The sequence below is a fragment of the Sceloporus occidentalis genome, unplaced genomic scaffold, assembly GCF_023333645.1.
Source record: "Sceloporus occidentalis isolate IW3139 unplaced genomic scaffold, rSceOcc1.0.p SCAF_1, whole genome shotgun sequence".
Classification (NCBI taxonomy): domain Eukaryota; kingdom Metazoa; phylum Chordata; class Lepidosauria; order Squamata; family Phrynosomatidae; genus Sceloporus; species Sceloporus occidentalis.
In genome coordinates, this window is record NW_028316981.1 from 108,772,598 (window position 1) to 108,789,981 (window position 17,384).

A 17,384-nucleotide genomic window follows, 5' to 3' on the forward strand; every position below is an offset into this window, starting at 1 on the left:
GATGCTCAGATCCATTTGTTCCCAAGGGCAGTGCAGCCACATGACCATGCCACCATTAGGAGGAACCGGACTTCTTACCTGCCTCCCTGCCTAGGGCTCAAGCTATAGAAGGCCCTCCTGGCTGGAGCACAAAAAAGTGGACTGGTTGGAGGGAGTCATCAATCACCCAGAAAGGAGGGCCAGTGATTGACACCCCCCCCCCCCCCCCGATCAATGGAAGAGGTGAGGGAAAGGCAACCCAGCAGGCCCCAAGTTAACTTTTTGTGTTCCAGCCAGGAGAGGCTTGTCTGGCCTTTTGAGCCCTTGACTGGAATGCAGGTAAAGAGCCCTGTTATTCATAGTGGTGGCACAGCTACGTGGCCACACTGCCATTGGGAACAACGCAGGCTTGCTGTTCACGGATGCTTAAATCCATGGATGGCAAGTCCGTGTATACTGAAGGCCGACTGTACATAACTGTAGACATTGCAGCAACTGGAATGTCAATATGTCAGGCAGTAAGTTGCTATGCGCTCTCACTAATATGGGTTTTACAAAAATAATTCAATTATTTGCCCCAGATTCCTGCATCTTCAATTAATTTAATCATATGGCAATGGAGAGCAACTAATAAATACTGAAGCCCTAGGTAGATGTCAATTAACTTGGCTTCAAGGCAGCTGAGGCAGCTAATTTGTTGTGCTATCTTAAATAATACATTGGCATTCAAATTCTGCTTTTGTGTGTTCTATTGTTCAAACTTTTTTTAACCTATAAAATTCTAGTATGCTATCCTATGCTGAGGTCTCCCCAGGTGAACAGCTAGTTTAAAGCATTTCAGCATATTATCTGTATTGCCATGAAATGTCTTGCCTTTTTCTCTCATGCCTTGTATATATTTCCATCACTCTACCACCCAGAAGGCACCCAGCTTCATGAACCTTTTTGAACAGAATTCTCACTGAAGATCTTCAAAGAATGTCTTCACTTACCAGCATCACTGTGAACAAATCTATAAGGGAGCCTTTGATTGGGAAGCCACTGTCATCTCTCGTGACACTTATGATCTCTCAATATATAGAACAGTTAAAACTCCGTATTCAATATTGACTTCAATGTTGCTCCAATTTTAGAACGTTTAACCTACATCATTATCTGGAGGAAGAATTTCTATAACTTTATAAAGTATGCAGTGTATTAACTGGCAGTGAGTGTTTTATAGGGCCCATGTTCCAAAAAGGCCTATGTGCAAAAAACAAAAACAAAAAGGAGAAGGGTGACATGCTGGGTGGGTAGGTGTGACAAACCCATTAGGGAAGGCTTTTCTTCCAAAAATGAACATTGGTGAATTGGGAGTTCCCAAAGAGCCATGAAACCAGGTGTGGGCTACTAGATTGCCACTCTGGAGTGTCCCCTCAACTTTCAGGCATACCTTTTGTGGGTTGAGGCAAAGTGGCTGAAAAGGGAACTGGAGAAAGGCCCCTGTGTCCTTGTTCATGTCCATTTTCAGGATTTATATTCTGCCTTTCTCCCACAGTGGGATTCACTTCTTACCTGCTACTCCAAATGGCCTTCTTATCCCCTGAGTATATTTTCTTGCATTAGTGTCTCGAAGTTCCATTCTTCCAACCCGTACAATTTGACAAATCAAATAAATTTTGTCCCTTCCAAGATCTTTGTTTCCAAGATCCTGAAATACATCACAGCAAGGCTCAGTTAACAGATTCTTGGGGGATAGTCCATGTGAACAGAAATCCTAAATATGCAAGAACTACTATCAGTGCCAGAAATAATTTAGTATGGGAAAAGAACACATGTTCATTAAAACTCTGAATATCAGTTCAGTAAGAACTGGATTTGAATAACATGGAATCTAAGTTCAGAATATGGGAGAGGATATAAGAATGAATTGGAAGCCATGTCCTATAGGAACAGTTGAGGGAACAGTGTACTGTATATACTTGACTATAAGTTGACTTCATATATAAGTCGAGGAAAAGTCAACTTAGGTTTTTTGGGTCGATTTCTTAACCTAAATTTCTAGACTTATAAATGCGTACATACAGTATGTTTTGCCTGGAGAAGAGAAGACTGAAAGGTACCATTTTTAAATCTCTGAAGGACTGTTATGTAAAAGATTGAGCAAGTTTATTTTCTGCTGCTCCAGAAGGTAGGATCTGAACCAATGAGTTCAAATTACAAATAAGGAGATTCTGAGTAAGCATTAGGAGGAATATTTAAATAGTGAAAATGATTTAACAGGGGAATAAACTGCCTCAGAATGTGATGGACTCTCTTTTGTTAGATGTTTTCATACAGAAGTTAGATGGCCACTTCTTAGGGTGCTTTAGTGGTGGATTTCTGCACTGGCAAGAAGTTGGACTAGGTGCTGGTTGGGTTTTCTCCTTTCCAACTCTGTGATAATAACTTTACTGCATAATGTTCAGTGAAGCCAGTAGAATACCACGAGGAACAAGTTACCACGTAATCAAGATTTTCACCCGCTCTAATAATAATAATAATAATAATTTGTTTTATTTATATACCGCTATTCCAAAGATCATAGCGGTGAACAGCAAGTAAGCTAATTAGCAAGTAAGCTAATTTGCCCCCAACAGTCTGGGTACTCATTTTAGCGACCTCGGAAGGATGCAAGCCTGAGTCGAGCTTGGGCCCTTTTTTGCTGGTCTTGAACTCGCAACCTTGTGGTCTTGAGTGAATGGCTGCAGTACAGGCATTTAACCACTGTGCCACCAGGGCTCCTAAGCCAACTTCTTTAGGTTCCCTAGGCAAATTTAACAGAGAATAGGTATAATAGGGCTCTGTGAGACTTATTTCAGACTGGACATGCACAAGATTACGCTACAAAAGTGTTTCCAAGGTAAATGACAATTGTTTTCAAGATTAGTGTCTTAAATCAAATTGACCATTTTAAGAATATGTTTCATATAAAATACCTTGATCCCTCAAAGTTCTGAAAACTACTTTCAAAAAACTAATTTTCCAAACCTTTTATATTTCTTGACCTATTTTGCAAGCACACTAAGGTCACAACCGGGGAGAAAAAACTGCAGTTACCACCCCCATGCTGACTTTAATATTGCAGAGCGTTTGCTCTCTGTTTGACTCTCCCCACCAGCTGATTTTTAAAGTCCTCCAAGCTTAAAATGCAGTTTGAGGTTTTAGCTCAAAAGCTTTAAATATGGGAATGAGGCTTGTTTGCTTTTTAATGTGCATCCGGAGTGTAAATTTTCCTCGAAAAAACTCCCAAACTTACAACCAAAGCTGATTTCTAGACTAGGCAGCTCAAGAAGTATGCTTGTGGTTCGGTGGCATTGCTGCTGCTAAAAGAGATTTTCCGGAACAATTTGAGTGTGTTCATAAACATCTTTGAATAGTGTTGGCCTTGAGATGCCTCAAGTTTCTGCTTTGAACTAAATTAAACATGATAACACTGAACAGCCATAAAATCATTAAGCTTGCACAGCAAAAAAAACACCCTCTGAATTCTTATTGGTCCCTTGATGACAAGTAGGTTTTCTTTTTTTTTCCTTTGTGGTATTCTTGAGCAAAGCAATGTCCTTCACTAATTAGGATGGAAATTCCAATCACTTCTTCTATTTAGTATAATATCTGCCCACAAGATAAATAATGATATTTTTCCTCTATCACAATATTAACTTCTACCAAATATAGCTGTGAACAAGGTACAACCATATAGGTCTTTCCAAATAAGTCATGTAGCTAAACTACCTGCTCCCATTTATAAGTACAATATATCAGAACATCTTAATCTTGAAAGAAATGAAGAGCCAAAAGCAAGACAGAATCCACAGCAGTTTTATACAGCAGACATTTTAGCACTGAAATTGTTTCAACTTTAATCCTATTTTAACATATTATTTTTGTATGTTTTTAACTGTACAGTGTTTTTTAATGTAGTAAGCTGCCCAGAATCCCAGTCTTGGGAAAGGGGCAGGATAATAATAATAATAATAATAATAATAATAATAATACACAATATTTAGCTTTGGATCCAAGGGTTCACTTGGAAAGAAATGTATCCTCTAAAAGTTATTGCCAAGAAATTTTACATTTAAAAATTACAAATGTGTTGTGCAGTTTTTCAAAAGTAAAGTGTAGTCCTGTTTATGTCTAGCCAGTGCCTTCAGTGGAGGTTACTCTTCAGCATGTGTGCATATACAGGAGTGGAATCTTGTGACATACCTGATGTTGTTGTATTACGATTCCCATCAGCTCTAGCAGGCATCCAGCAACATAGCTACAAACAGCTCACATTTTGTGATATGACTGCAAATTAAAATATGTTTCTAGCCAAGAAAATCTGCCCAAGAGTTCTGGTGTTCAAGTCTAAGAAAGTTATGTTAAGCAATTGTCTCCTGGAAACCCAGCAATATACAGTAGATAGTAAAACCTCCTGAATATATGACAGAAAATGACAACTACATGAAGCAAGAAGCTTTTAAGAACAACAGAAAATTGATAGTACGAAAGTACTGTCTGTATAAAGAGGGAGAGCTACTTACAGTGAAAACCACTTTCAGATTGTTGAAATTATCAATTTCTTTGACAAAACCTTTGCTTCCCCATCTCACCAAGTAATTTTCACTGTTTAAAATGAACACAGTGTTATACAAAGTAGTTTGATAGCCAGAAATAAGCAAATAATTTTTTTCCTCTGCTTAAAATTACTTTTCTGTTAGACTTCCTCATCCATGCTCCCATAAATGTGATATAGGCCTAAACACCCTCAAAGCACCAGATTCCATCTGATCTTGGAAGCTAAGTGGAGTCAGCCCTAAGTACTTGGATGGGAGACTGCCAATGAATATCAAGCGCTATAGGAAGGAACTGGCCAAACCACATCTGCATATTCCTTGCCTATGAAAACCCTATGAAATTCACGGGGTCTCCATAAGTTGACTTGAAGTGACATAAACACACAGTCTTCTCTAGCTAATGGTAGGAGTGAGAGTGGCTTGAATTCATTTATAACTCATTTTGCTATATCTCTCACTCTTATCTGCCAGCATCTATAAATATCTCCTGCTCTTTTAAACAGGCTGAAAGGGATGAAAGTTCTCATCTTCTACCACATCCAGTGCTTCTCCACTGCTCCCTTTCCTGTTGTTTCCTTGCCAAGATTTTATCCAAGGGGGGCTTCCAGAGCTAGCTAACTGACCAGCTGGCCTGCCTGCCTTCCTACCTGTGAAGGTCACTGTGGCTACTGCATCTCCTTCGAATTTCAAGGGCAGGTATGATGAAAACATAAAAGCAAGAGAATAACAAAGTAACAGGAAAAGGAAAGAAGCATAATCTCCTTTGCCAGTGGGTTTGGGCCTGCAAAAGGTAATTGGTGAGGAAGTTCTCTGCTCTAAACTGAACTCACTTAACATCAAGGGTTTAAAGGGGTGGCTGGCTGAAAGGGGTGGGTGGGGTTTTTTTTGGGAGGGGAGACTCCCTTTCACTATGCTTCACAGGTGTGAATAATCTGCTATTTATTTTTAAACCAATATCCTCACACATTTCCATGGCTGCAAAGGTGAATATGCAGTGATCAGATTAAGCAACCTGAAATGGCAACACAACTTCTGTAAATGACCTTTCACACACTTGTGTCTCCCACAGTTACAGTAGCATGCATGAGTATGTGATACTTGGCAGCATTAAAAAAAAAGGATGGATATTGCACTGGGGTCATTTGTGTTAGCCCAGAAAGCAGCAATTGCACCAATGCGGAAATAAAACTGTACAGTGAACCCGTGTCATACAAGGACACCCTATATGCGGCTTTCAGCTTATGCTGAAAGCCATGTGACAAGCAGGAAATGGCGCACACGTCCATAGTGTGCATGCGCCACATCGCTACCATGCCCGAGCCCCATTAGTTTCAACGGGGCTCAAGCATACCCAGAATTTTCCTTATGTGGGTGGTCTGGAATAGATCCCGCACATAAGACAAGGGCACACTCTACTATGGTGCCTCAGAAATGAAAGGTGCTCCAGTGTTGATCCTACCATTATTATTTTATTTTTGCATGCTACTGAAGAAATGCAGCACAACACCCATATCCACAAATTCAGTATCTGTGATCTCACTTACTCACATCTGAAAAATTACATTATCTCTAAGTATTGCTAGGTCCTCCAATGCAATTCTATAGTCAATGTCTGGACTAGGCATACCATACAATCATGCAGGAGGACCTATAAATGACTACAGAAATGTTATCTCCAGGCATTTCTAGATCCTCTTGTATGATTCTATGGTGTGCTTGGGCTGGAAGTCATTCCTCTCATTGAAAATAATAGGGTTCCTTATTATCTGCAGTTTCAGGTATCCCTGAGTGTATTGGAACACAACCCCCATGAGTATGGGAGTTGTACTATAACTGTGGCCAACACTCATGAACATTTGTCTAAATCCAGTGAAAAAATCTACTTATTTATTGTTTATTTTGTAATTTATTGTTTACTGTGTTACTTAGAATTGCTAATTGCAAGACATCTTCATTTCTTCCTTTAAAGTAAGATATGCATTATTACCTTTTTGATTCTTTGGCTATTCTCTCCCTTAGTAAAGGTAAAGGTATTCCCCTTTGATAAGGTTGTCAAGTCATTTAAGTTATCTGTTAATTTAAGTTAAGGTTTAAGTACCTGATGATTTATATATAATCTCCTTCAGCTGTGAAATGTCAGTTTTCTGTTTTCAAGAGATGATTGTAAGGAACTACACATTGATCCTAAAAGTACACCTGCATTTGTCTGGAAAGTCTTTAATCTAGCACTGGTGAAGGAAACACAGCCTACCTTATCACCATGTGCTTCTGGGGATCATAGAGGGACATGAAAAGTTCAGCATCTTCTCCTATCCTGCAGACAAAATTTCTTACAAAGACATAAAGGCTGTGGGTGGGAGATGAAGTGTTTCGGGAAAAGGTTCCATAATCAGATTCCTCTTTGGACTGCACACAAGCAAAAGATAAGAAAGATATTAAGTTATCCAAAACAAACATGGAAGCAATTTCAGTAACAGAGACACTTCTCCTTTATTATAAAGCACAGTAATGTTAAACCATAATTGTGTATGCAGGGCACAAATCTGAACCAAAAAAACAGATGCTAGTTTAATCTTTGTATTCAAATTCCTAAGATGAAAAAAGTAATGAACACCTTCTGTGAATATTTTTAAAGCCAATACACTTTTCAAATTAAGCCTATACACACACAATCTACTGCAGAAAGTGATTTAACAATTAAGAGGCTATGTATGCAATAGTTAATGACATGCTTTCATTATATCAGTGTGACATTTTGTTTATGTTACTGATGTCTTGACTGATGTTTAATCTTCCTTTTTTTTGTTACTATCAAAGAACAATGATTTTATCAGAAAACAACTGTACCAAAAACCATATAAAATAGTATACATCAAGCACACCTTGCCCCAGTGGACCAAGACTACAGGAGTAAATTTAACATTGGTATTAGGATACATAATTGCTCCTAGCATCACTTTAAACTTGGAAAAAGTTAGCTTGAAAAGGAAGAAGCTATTTAATGCACTGTCATATGACAAGATAACTTCTAGTTAGGAAATAAAGCTACTTAGATGGTGAAGAATGCATGGGGGTCAGGGAATTAAATCCTACAATATTGATTTTGGAGCACTGGTTACCACATCAGTCTTTAAAACAATCTTTTCACAATATAATAATAATAATAATAATAATAATAATAATAATAATTTTTATTTTTACCCCGCCTTTCCATGGAGATGATCAAGGCGGCTTACAAAAGTTAAAAACATTACAATACAGGATAACACAGTTACAATATAAGGTTAAAAACATTGCTACAAGGAATAGGAACAGGAATCAATAGTATACACATGTCAAGGGCAAGAAAAGGGAAAAATCAATTTACGATAGTCCGGGGTCAAAAGGAAAAGGACAAGGGGCAGAGAAAGAACAATTAACTAAGGTGGGAAGGCCAACCAAAATAAATGCGTTTTTAAATTTTTTCTTAAAAGAAACTAATGAAGCGGCGGAGCGGAGCTCTACAGGGAGCTTATTCCAAAGAGAAGGGGCAGCGATGGCAAAAACCCTCTGTGAGGTCTTCACAAAATGTGACCTAGGGACCTCCAACAAATTTGTCCCGGATGTTCGAAGAGTGCGGGGCGGATTATATGGGGAGAGGCGGTCCTCCAAGTACCCTGGGCCCAAGCCATTTAGGGCTTTATAGGTCAAAACCAACACCTTGTATTGAGCTCGGAAGCGAATAGGCGGCCAGTGAAGATCTTTTAAAATAGGTGTTGTATGGTCCGACCTGGAGCTACCAGCGACCAGTCTAGCTGCCATATTCTGCACCATTTGCAGCTTCCGGGTTTGGTACAAGGGTTGCCCCATGTAGAGCGCATTGCAGAAGTCCAATTGAGAGGTTACCAAAGCATGTACAACAGTTTCAAGGTCCCTACGGTCCAGGTAGGGATGCAGCTGGCGTATCAGCCGAAGCTGATAACAAGCACTCCTGACCGTCGCATCCACCTGAGATGTCAGCTGGAGCGACGAATCAAGGAGCCCTCCCAAGCTGCGCACCAAGTCCTTCAAGGGGAGCGTGACCCCGTTCAGGACCGGATGACAAATCTCACCACCCGGAACTGGGGAACCTATCACCAGTACTTCCGTTTTCCCTGGATTCACACTGAGTTTGTTCTCCCTCATCCAGCCCATTACCGACACCAAGCAGGCATCTAGAGGAGAGATGCCATCCTTAGTTACTGCATCAGTCAGAGACACAGAGAAAACTATTTGTGTGTCATCAGCGTACTGATAACACCGCGCCCCGTGTCTCCGGATGATCTCTCCCAGCGGTTTCATGTAGATGTTAAATAGCATAGGGGACAAAATCGCTCCCTGAGGGACACCAGATGTGAGGGCCCTCTTATTGGAGCGACAGTCCCCCAGCTCCACCATCTGGAATCTGCCCGAGAGGTAGGACCGGAACCACTGCAAAGCAGTGCCCCTGATACCCAACGCCCTCAGGCGCTCCAGAAGGATACCATGGTCGATAGTATCGAAAGCCGCTGAGATGTCCAGAAGCACTAACAGGGACACGCTTCCCCTGTCTATGCCCAGACGGAGGTCATCAACTAAGGCGACCATGGCAGTCTCAACTCCATAGCCCGCCCGGAAGCCGGTTTGAAATGGGTCCAGAAAATCAGTGTCCTCCATGATCGATTGAAGCTGGAAAGCGACTGCTCTCTCGATCACTTTCCCCAAGAAAGGCAGCAGCGAGATGGGCCGATAATTATTATGGATCAGGGGGTCTAAGGAGGGCTTCTTTAGCAGGGGTTTAACCACTGCTAATTTCAATTTGGATGGAAACAGGCCCTCTCTTAGAGATGTATTGATAATGAGATGCACGAGTGTTAACATTGCATCTCCCACCTGAGCTGCCAGCCATGAGGGACAGGGATCAAGGGAGCAAGTTGTCTTCCTAACACTTCAAAGGATCTTGTCCACTTCCTCGGTACTAACAAACTCAAAGTGATCCAGTATAACAGGGGCCACGGACACTTCGGATGCCTCTCTTATAGGTTCTGCATAAATAAATACTGGCGTCGAGATCAGCCCTTATCCGAGAGATTTTATCTGCAAAGAAGTTATTAAATTCGTCACAGCAGGCTTTAGATGGTTCCAGGATAGGGCTCAGGGAGGGGGGGAGCTGAGTTAGCTCCCTCACAACCCTGAACAGCTCTGCTGGACGCGACTCTGCGGACGCAATACGTGCAGCATAGAATGAGTTCTTCGCTGCACCTATTGCCACTCCATAAGCCTTCAAATGAGAGCAAAGGAGTGTCCTGTCGGATAAGCGCTGATGTCTTCGCCAGTTACGCTCTAGTTGTTGCGCAGCCAACAAATATTGTTTATCTGTTGGTTTGCATTTTTTAATACTGACCCTCAGCCAATTTTAAATGAAAAATCTGAGATATTCTATAATAAATACTTTATGTTTAAAAGATATTCTAAATATAGACAATACTTCTGGAGAATTTTCACTGCCCAAAGGGAAGAGTAAGCTACGCCTGTCATGTATAAATAACATAGGGATGAGATTTTTAAAAAACAAACTTTTTTCAGTATTGTCACTGTTGTTAATGTGTTTTGAGTGCTGAATTTGAAAAACACAATAAAATATACCACACACAATTTCTTTCACAAATTCGATATTTCTATAAATTCAGTTGTTATTCAGCTTTGATTAAGCACAGAGACTGATGTTCCAGTGAGATTTCTTTTGGTGCTTTTGAATGGATTTTTGTGTTTCATATCAGTGAATTAAAGTGTTTCAAAAGTCTCTTAGAAGACTTTAACCCCTTTCTGATTCTTTGGAGAATAATTTTTTGCAGGATCATTTTATTCAGTCATATATTACAATGCAGAAATGTCAAAGCAAGTTGTGAAAAAAACGCATGTGCTGGAGCAAATCTCAGATCATTTTTAAATTAATAATGCCAAATTCCTATAAAACTAGCATGCATTTTTTTAAATAAAAAGTTTTTAATGACCCTCAGTTTTGTCCTCACAGAGAAAAGCACATCTACTTGAAAGCAAGGGAATGATGCACAAAAATCCATACCATCTCCTCTCGAATTCGTTCTGTAATTTTATTAGTAGCTTCAGCATGAGCATGAAAAAGGTTTATAACACTGGTTTTGTCTGGATCCAAAATATTCCCATCCTCATCTCTAACTATCAGATCTAGCTCCAGAATCCTGTAGATATAAAGAGGTAGTGTCATAAGTATCACTGGAAATTATCTTCAACATACAAATACACATATTTATAAAGTATACCCTTCCAAGTTATTTAGCATTTAAAGATGGACCTTGTTTTGTAATTTACAATGGAGATGGCATTGCCTAATAAACATTTTAAAATGACTTTTAAAGTTACTGTCTTCATATGAAGTAATTTAGCATATGAGGCATTTAACACATGTATCGTATTAAGAGACTGTGTAATAATCATGAAATTACAAGTGCCTCTTAAAACACACAGACAAACAAACAGAACAGGGGTAGGCAACCTTTTTGAGCCGGGGGCCGGGTTGCTGTCCCTCAGACAACTGGGGGGCCGAAGCCAAAAAATAAATAATTAAATAATGTTAATAAATAAATAAATAAATAAATAAACCGGTACAAATGTGGGACAAAATTTTCAAATGGAGGACATTTTTTTAAAAAATGGAGGACACGCAAAAAAAATTGCTGATTTTTATTTATTTTTTTTTAATATAAATGCATGTTTCGGAGGCTTCTATAGAAAATTGCCCCCTTGCCCGCCGCTTGCCCCCCCTTGCCCGCCTCCTCCTGATAGACCAAAGGCCCCACGCCCTCACACAAGAGGCCAAAGGCTCCGGCGGCAATCGGCGGCAGGACTGGGCTGGGGCCGGTCCCAAGGCCTTGCCGGGCCGCATCCGGCCCGCGGGCCGCAGGTTGCCTACCCCTGAAACAGAACATCGACAACCAAAAATGCCTGAGTAGCATAAAAACAATTTACTTGCACATCTTTTGTCCTCTAAATAGCATCCTCCAATAAGCCCAAGCAGCTGGAAACTAAAGGGGTGAGGAAAGGATGGTTAACCCTTTCTGCCTGCCTGCCTGTCTGTCTGTCTTCAATATATGGATTGCAAAGAAAGCTCCCATTCTGGCACCAAAGGATACTTGCCTTGAAACACACTCAGCATTGAGAGCCAATATCTCTCAGCATCATCAGTACGGGGATAATAACAGTAACCAGATCTGGCCCCACAACTAGGCAAAGTGAAGTGATGAACCTAAGGTGATGAATGCCAGGGAAGGTAAAGCAGCAGTTCTTCTCTGTTCCTTCCCCAAACCCCTTAAACTAGGTTGCCTTGTACTGTACTCTAGCATAGTAGTGGGTGATATCTTGTTCCCAGTGTTGACACAGCTATCAGTCTAGTTGGACTGTGTACATCAGTGGTCCCCAAACTGTGCTCTTTAAGGGAGTCTGGACTTCAGCTCCCCGAATCCCAGACTATTGACCAGCATGGCTGAGGCTTCTGGAAGCTGAAGTCCAAAATCTCTTAAAGGGCACAGTTTGGGGACCACCGGTATACATGAGGTGGGAGTTAGGTACCATCTTGTTCCTCTCAGGCAGCAAACTGTCTTCATCTAGCAATGGTATTGACTTTATGGTGCCATAGGTTCCATGTGAAGAGTTCATAAAAAGATTTTATCATCATCATCCAAGTATACTTGGATGAATCCAAGGTACGGCATTATGATATCTAAAGGGTTTGAGGAGAAAAAAGTGTGCTTGCTGCAGCACCATCATTTCACTTTAACAGCCATGGCAACATACTTGAATCTCATTTTCAGAAAAAGGCAGGATATAAATCCCATAAATAAAAAATAAAATAAAATCCTGTGAAATCTGGGAATCTCTCCCATACCCACTAAAATTATCCACCTCGACGTAGAAACAACTACAAGCAGCAAATACAACAAAACAACAAAATGAGTTGTCAAGTTGCCATTCAGCTAGAGCACCTAATACTTGAGGCAATGTTTGTGTATTACAATTTTATTTGCTTACAGCATATACAATTTGTCTAGGACACATACAAGTAATGATAAAAATCCAGAAAATTAAGGTTAGGAAATTAGGAAATATCAAGTTTCTCCCTAATTAAAAATATTGGGATAGGGGCAAGGCCGAGGAAGAGGACTTACTTGTTCCCATAATCAATTTTGGACGTGACCTTTTGTTTCAGTTCTTTGAGTTCATCTTTAGGCAGTGTCCCTGAGAGGAGCTGTGATCTCCACTCCATTAACTCACACATCATGGATTGCACTTCCCTGAAGCGATCTTTTTTGTTTGCCTGAAATGCACAGAACAATTAAACATCGACTTATCTAAAATTTCAAAAGCCCATCTGCTTTTTGAAGAGACGGAATTGTTATCCCATTGCAAAGATATAAGGATGTGTTATTTGATGATGCCTAGCTGTTTATATTCTTTTTTTTAATAAGTGAAATATATATTTTTAAAAAACAAGATGGTATTCACCTATTCAGCTTCACAGTCATATGTAAGATACTCTGCAGGCATGGCGAGCAATAATTTATCTGCATACAATAGATACAAACAGCACTTCCTGAAAACCAACTCATGAAAACGTCAAGTTTTCTAAAATTCATGAAGATAAAAGTGAAAGTTCAGATTGTAGCCCTGATTAGAAACTCTCATTTTATCCATGAAGATAAAAATGTAAGTTCAGATTCCGGCCCTGATTAGAAACCTGTTGTGCTAGTACTATCAAGAATATGCTTCGTTTGTTTAATTTTTATTCATTATTAGCTATACACGGCCATACATTGCTGTGGTTCAGTCTGGTTAGATGGAAAAGAAAGAAAACAGAAAGCGCAAGTTTCTAAAATATTTAATTTCACAATGCTTGTGGATATACAATATTTTTTGTTGTTCCAATGTCTGTGCAGCTAGAGATTGTCTGGTTTGCCAACCGTACAACACGCAACATATAATTGTCCATGTGAGAAGCAATCCGTGTCTAGATCTAAACCGCACAATTGTAAAGATTGGCCCTGAGCTTTGTTGATGGTGATTGCAAATGCCAATTGAATTGTGAATTGCAATCTCTTAAATTGAAATGGCATATCCATTGGGGAGTGTTGCTGTTACGTCCAACAGATTGCGCTGTTTATTTTTTTAAAAAACAACACATTTTTACCTGTCACATGTGTGACATCTATATATAAAAACATATTAGGTATATAAAAACATGTGTGTATTCGGAATGTTGTGTCAAAATTTCAAAGCAATCAGTGAAGAACTTTCGGAGATTTAAGATTTTGAACAAACATTTACACTTTTATTTATATAGATTAATATACCATATAATGTGGGTGATAATATTATGGTACTGAAGGGGTTTTCAGTATTTCCAATGCTGAATTAAAATTTATATCCATATGTGGTACAGTGCTAGCCAAATCCTTAAGACTGACTATATGAGACTATCTCTGTCCAAATAGGAAAATAATGTTTGTTTGTTGATTTTTTTTGTTTTCATTTTTCCCTACTTCTCAGCTGGCAAAAACTAAGATACATGTGCTTAAAGAATATATGGAACAAGAGTTAGCAGGTCTCTCCTTTATATAGGATAATTTTATTTAATTTTGTTTGTACAAACTTTATTTTTAAATTTCATAAACATGGAAAACAGTACAACTTTATATACTAAACATTTCATCTTGCTTCATAGTAAAATGAATTTTGGATTGGTAGAAAATTAAGTATTACATATGTTAAAATTTCAATTTTTCCCAGTTTAAAAAAATGGGGAAAACCTCCTCCTCCACCCCCGCCATGCCAACTCAACTTTTCAGGGAATTTTACATCTCTCTATATGCTCATGCTTTCCTTTGACACACAAGGTGTCTTTTTTTTCAAATTAGAGAGTCTGCTGTGGCACATTATAAATAGATAGTTTCTTTAGAAAAAAATAATAAAAGCTTTTCCCCGTAAGCAAAAGTAGTCAGTCCCTAATTACTTGTGCTTTCAACCATCACCGGGCAGTACATCCCTGCATCATGTGTTAAAGGTTAGTCAGAGACTGAGAAAGCATAAAAAGCAGAGTGGAAATATACAGGCAAGCATTTATGAGTAGAATTCAAACTCATCTAAGGAAGTGCTTGCAGTTTTACAAGTAACTGTAGACTTCTTAGTTCTGTCCATACATGTACAGACAAAAGATGGTAATGAAGATCTTATACACAACAAAGCCTATGGCCCTGCTAACCTTTCATCTCTTAAACTCACAGAAAGTCTGGAAGCGGGGATTACTTACCACATAGAGCTGTTTCCATATATTGCCCCATTCCCAAAGTGTACAGGTAACTTCTTGCACCAAAGGAATCTCAGCAGGGATTACATTTTCTGCATTTCTGAATACAAGATAAATGTTGTCTTAATACCATGGTCATAACCAAATCAGGAACATGTAGTACGAATCAAAGCAAATGTGGCCACTTAGACCAGAAAGGTCAATGATACAAGCCCAAGAAGTGCTAGGCACGTGCCTAGGCTTTAAGGATCACGTTGCTTGAGCCTAAGCAGTCCTAAACAGATATCTCCAGAAACCAGGCCAGACTCCTCCATATCCTTGAACTTGTTAGTCCCTGTCTGTCAATGCTATGTAGCCAGAGAGGCCTGTCAAAGAGAAGTTGGAATGACAGAGGACTATACCTTATCTATTCCTCAATACAAGGACTATGGGTGGGAGTGTAAGCCTGGCTGTTTGACATCCAACCCTTAGAGCAGTAAGTTTCTGACTGAACTGTCCAATGTCCTGCTGCTCTGACAGGGATGTAATTTTTTCTTTATCTTGTTATCACATATGACAGTGGAAAATTGTAAAAGTTTTCTTTCCTACCAGCACCTCCCCATCTGAATTTATGAGAGGTTTTGGTCATTTTCAAGACGTTTTCCCCTGCATTTTGGGATATTTTTGGGTAAGTTTTATTTGTGGTAGAAAAACACTGGGCAGTACGTACACACACACACACACCTTTGCTCAAACAGGGGGGATTCTGCTGTACTATTATTTAACTTCCCCCCCTCTTTTAACACACTTTAAATTGCTTTTAATGTTATTGACAGTTTAATTACATTTCAGTAACAGCCTTTTGTTTGTTTTATCTATATTTTAGTCTGGTTCTGGTTCTGATGGCAATTGCAGGATATACATAAAGATAATTTAGCTAGCATGCTTCACAGCTGTTCACAAACATCATGAATTTGTGTAATCTGTTTTTGAACCTGTCTTATATAGTAACTATCACTTCATCTTGATGCAGTGGATTCCGTATTCCAAAAAAGACAAAAAAGAAGAGTTTGGGTGTCCCAAGAATGTACAACATTGTAAAGGACTTATCTAATACATTACCTCTTCTTCTCCACAGCAGTTTCTTTGATGTGGATAAAAGATTTGGGAAATATTCCCTGTTGGAAGAACATAATGAATGGATCTTATACTTTACTAAGCATTTTCAATGATAAGCCAAAACAGACAGAACTAGATATAAGTAGAAATCACAACATTATTTTCAAGGTGGCAAAATTCTGTGTCCTACCTCCGGCCACTTGGAGCCAGCTGATCAAACTCCCTCAAAATTGCTAAAAGCAGCAGATTCCATTAGGTTACTTCAGACAAATGTTTTGTCATTGCTTCCATATATGTTGGATGTTTTGTTAGACACATGAGTTGTGCCTGTTCATTTTGTCTTGTCACTTAAAATGTCATCACTTTTTTTTTGTTTTCCACATACAGGACAGCCAGTAATACAGTATATGCAAAAAATATCAAATTGTGAATAGAAGATAAATACATTTTTATAGTACAGGAATGGATCTCAGCCTGCTGGTCTTCCAGGTGTTTTGAATGTCAGCTTCCAGTCAACATGGCCATTGGTTAAGAATTTGGGGAACTAAACATCAAAACATCTAGAGGACCCAAGGTTGAGAACCACTGTCTACAGGGCTCAAAATGTCAGACATAACACTGATAGATTGGTGAGACATGTTCAGCACCTGTTTACAAAAACAATCTTAAAAGAGCCAGAAAGCATCTGTATAAATGGAGGACCTTTTTTTGCCTGGTGGACAGGTCTACACAGGTGTTGTTTTAGCCATCATCTCATGATGCACAACCATTGCCATGATGAACAATCGAACAAAAGAGCTGTTAAGCTTTTAAAGGTGACCATTTCATATGGGCATGACATCAACATAAGAGGACAAGGTTTGCTTTTAAAAACAATTTTTAAAGCACATTAAATTACATTTCAGATGTTTTATGGCATAGACTTGCAGCATAAGGTAACACACTATTTCTTCTTAACAGTAATGTTAAGCCTGGCAGAATTATAAGAGGTTATTTGCTTTTAGAAAATGTTGTACACTTGTGAATTTTTAAAACATAGTGTCAGAGAAATTGGACAATTATTTAACTTGTCATGTCTAATAGACAATGTCCAATACACAGCAGAAATTAGTCACATATTAAACTAGGTGTTACCCATATTGAGAGAAATGAGTTACTCCAAAGGATTAAGAAGAGAACACTGGCCCTGATATGGCAATTTATAAATTGTCTGGGAAAACAAAATGCTGAAAACTGAACAAGGTGTATAACATCAAAGCACATTCTGCAGTTAGTTGACTTTAATGTATTTTAACACAGTGGTTTTAATGGTTGCAGTTTTATTCAGGTAGTCATGTTTTTCCCTTAAAGGCTATAATCCAGCTATACAGAGAGATGGTCTATTATATTGT

The 17,384-nt window shown here is 39.1% G+C and overlaps 1 protein-coding gene across 1 annotated transcript in view; it reads right to left on the minus strand.

The window, feature by feature from the left end:
* Positions 1–16,067, minus strand: part of LOC149321946 (dedicator of cytokinesis protein 2-like) — a 348,354-nt gene extending 332,287 nt beyond the window's left edge. The window contains exons 1-7 of the mRNA XM_089520310.1: positions 15,997–16,067; positions 14,899–14,995; positions 12,761–12,909; positions 10,642–10,777; positions 6,811–6,965; positions 4,527–4,608; positions 1,534–1,669 (exon numbers count right to left, since the gene is read on the minus strand). Coding sequence (XP_089376436.1) covers positions 1,534–1,669; positions 4,527–4,608; positions 6,811–6,965; positions 10,642–10,777; positions 12,761–12,909; positions 14,899–14,995; positions 15,997–16,067 — 826 coding nt within the window. The remainder of the gene's footprint in view (positions 1–1,533; positions 1,670–4,526; positions 4,609–6,810; positions 6,966–10,641; positions 10,778–12,760; positions 12,910–14,898; positions 14,996–15,996) is intronic.
* Between the last annotated feature and the right edge of the window lie 1,317 nt (positions 16,068–17,384).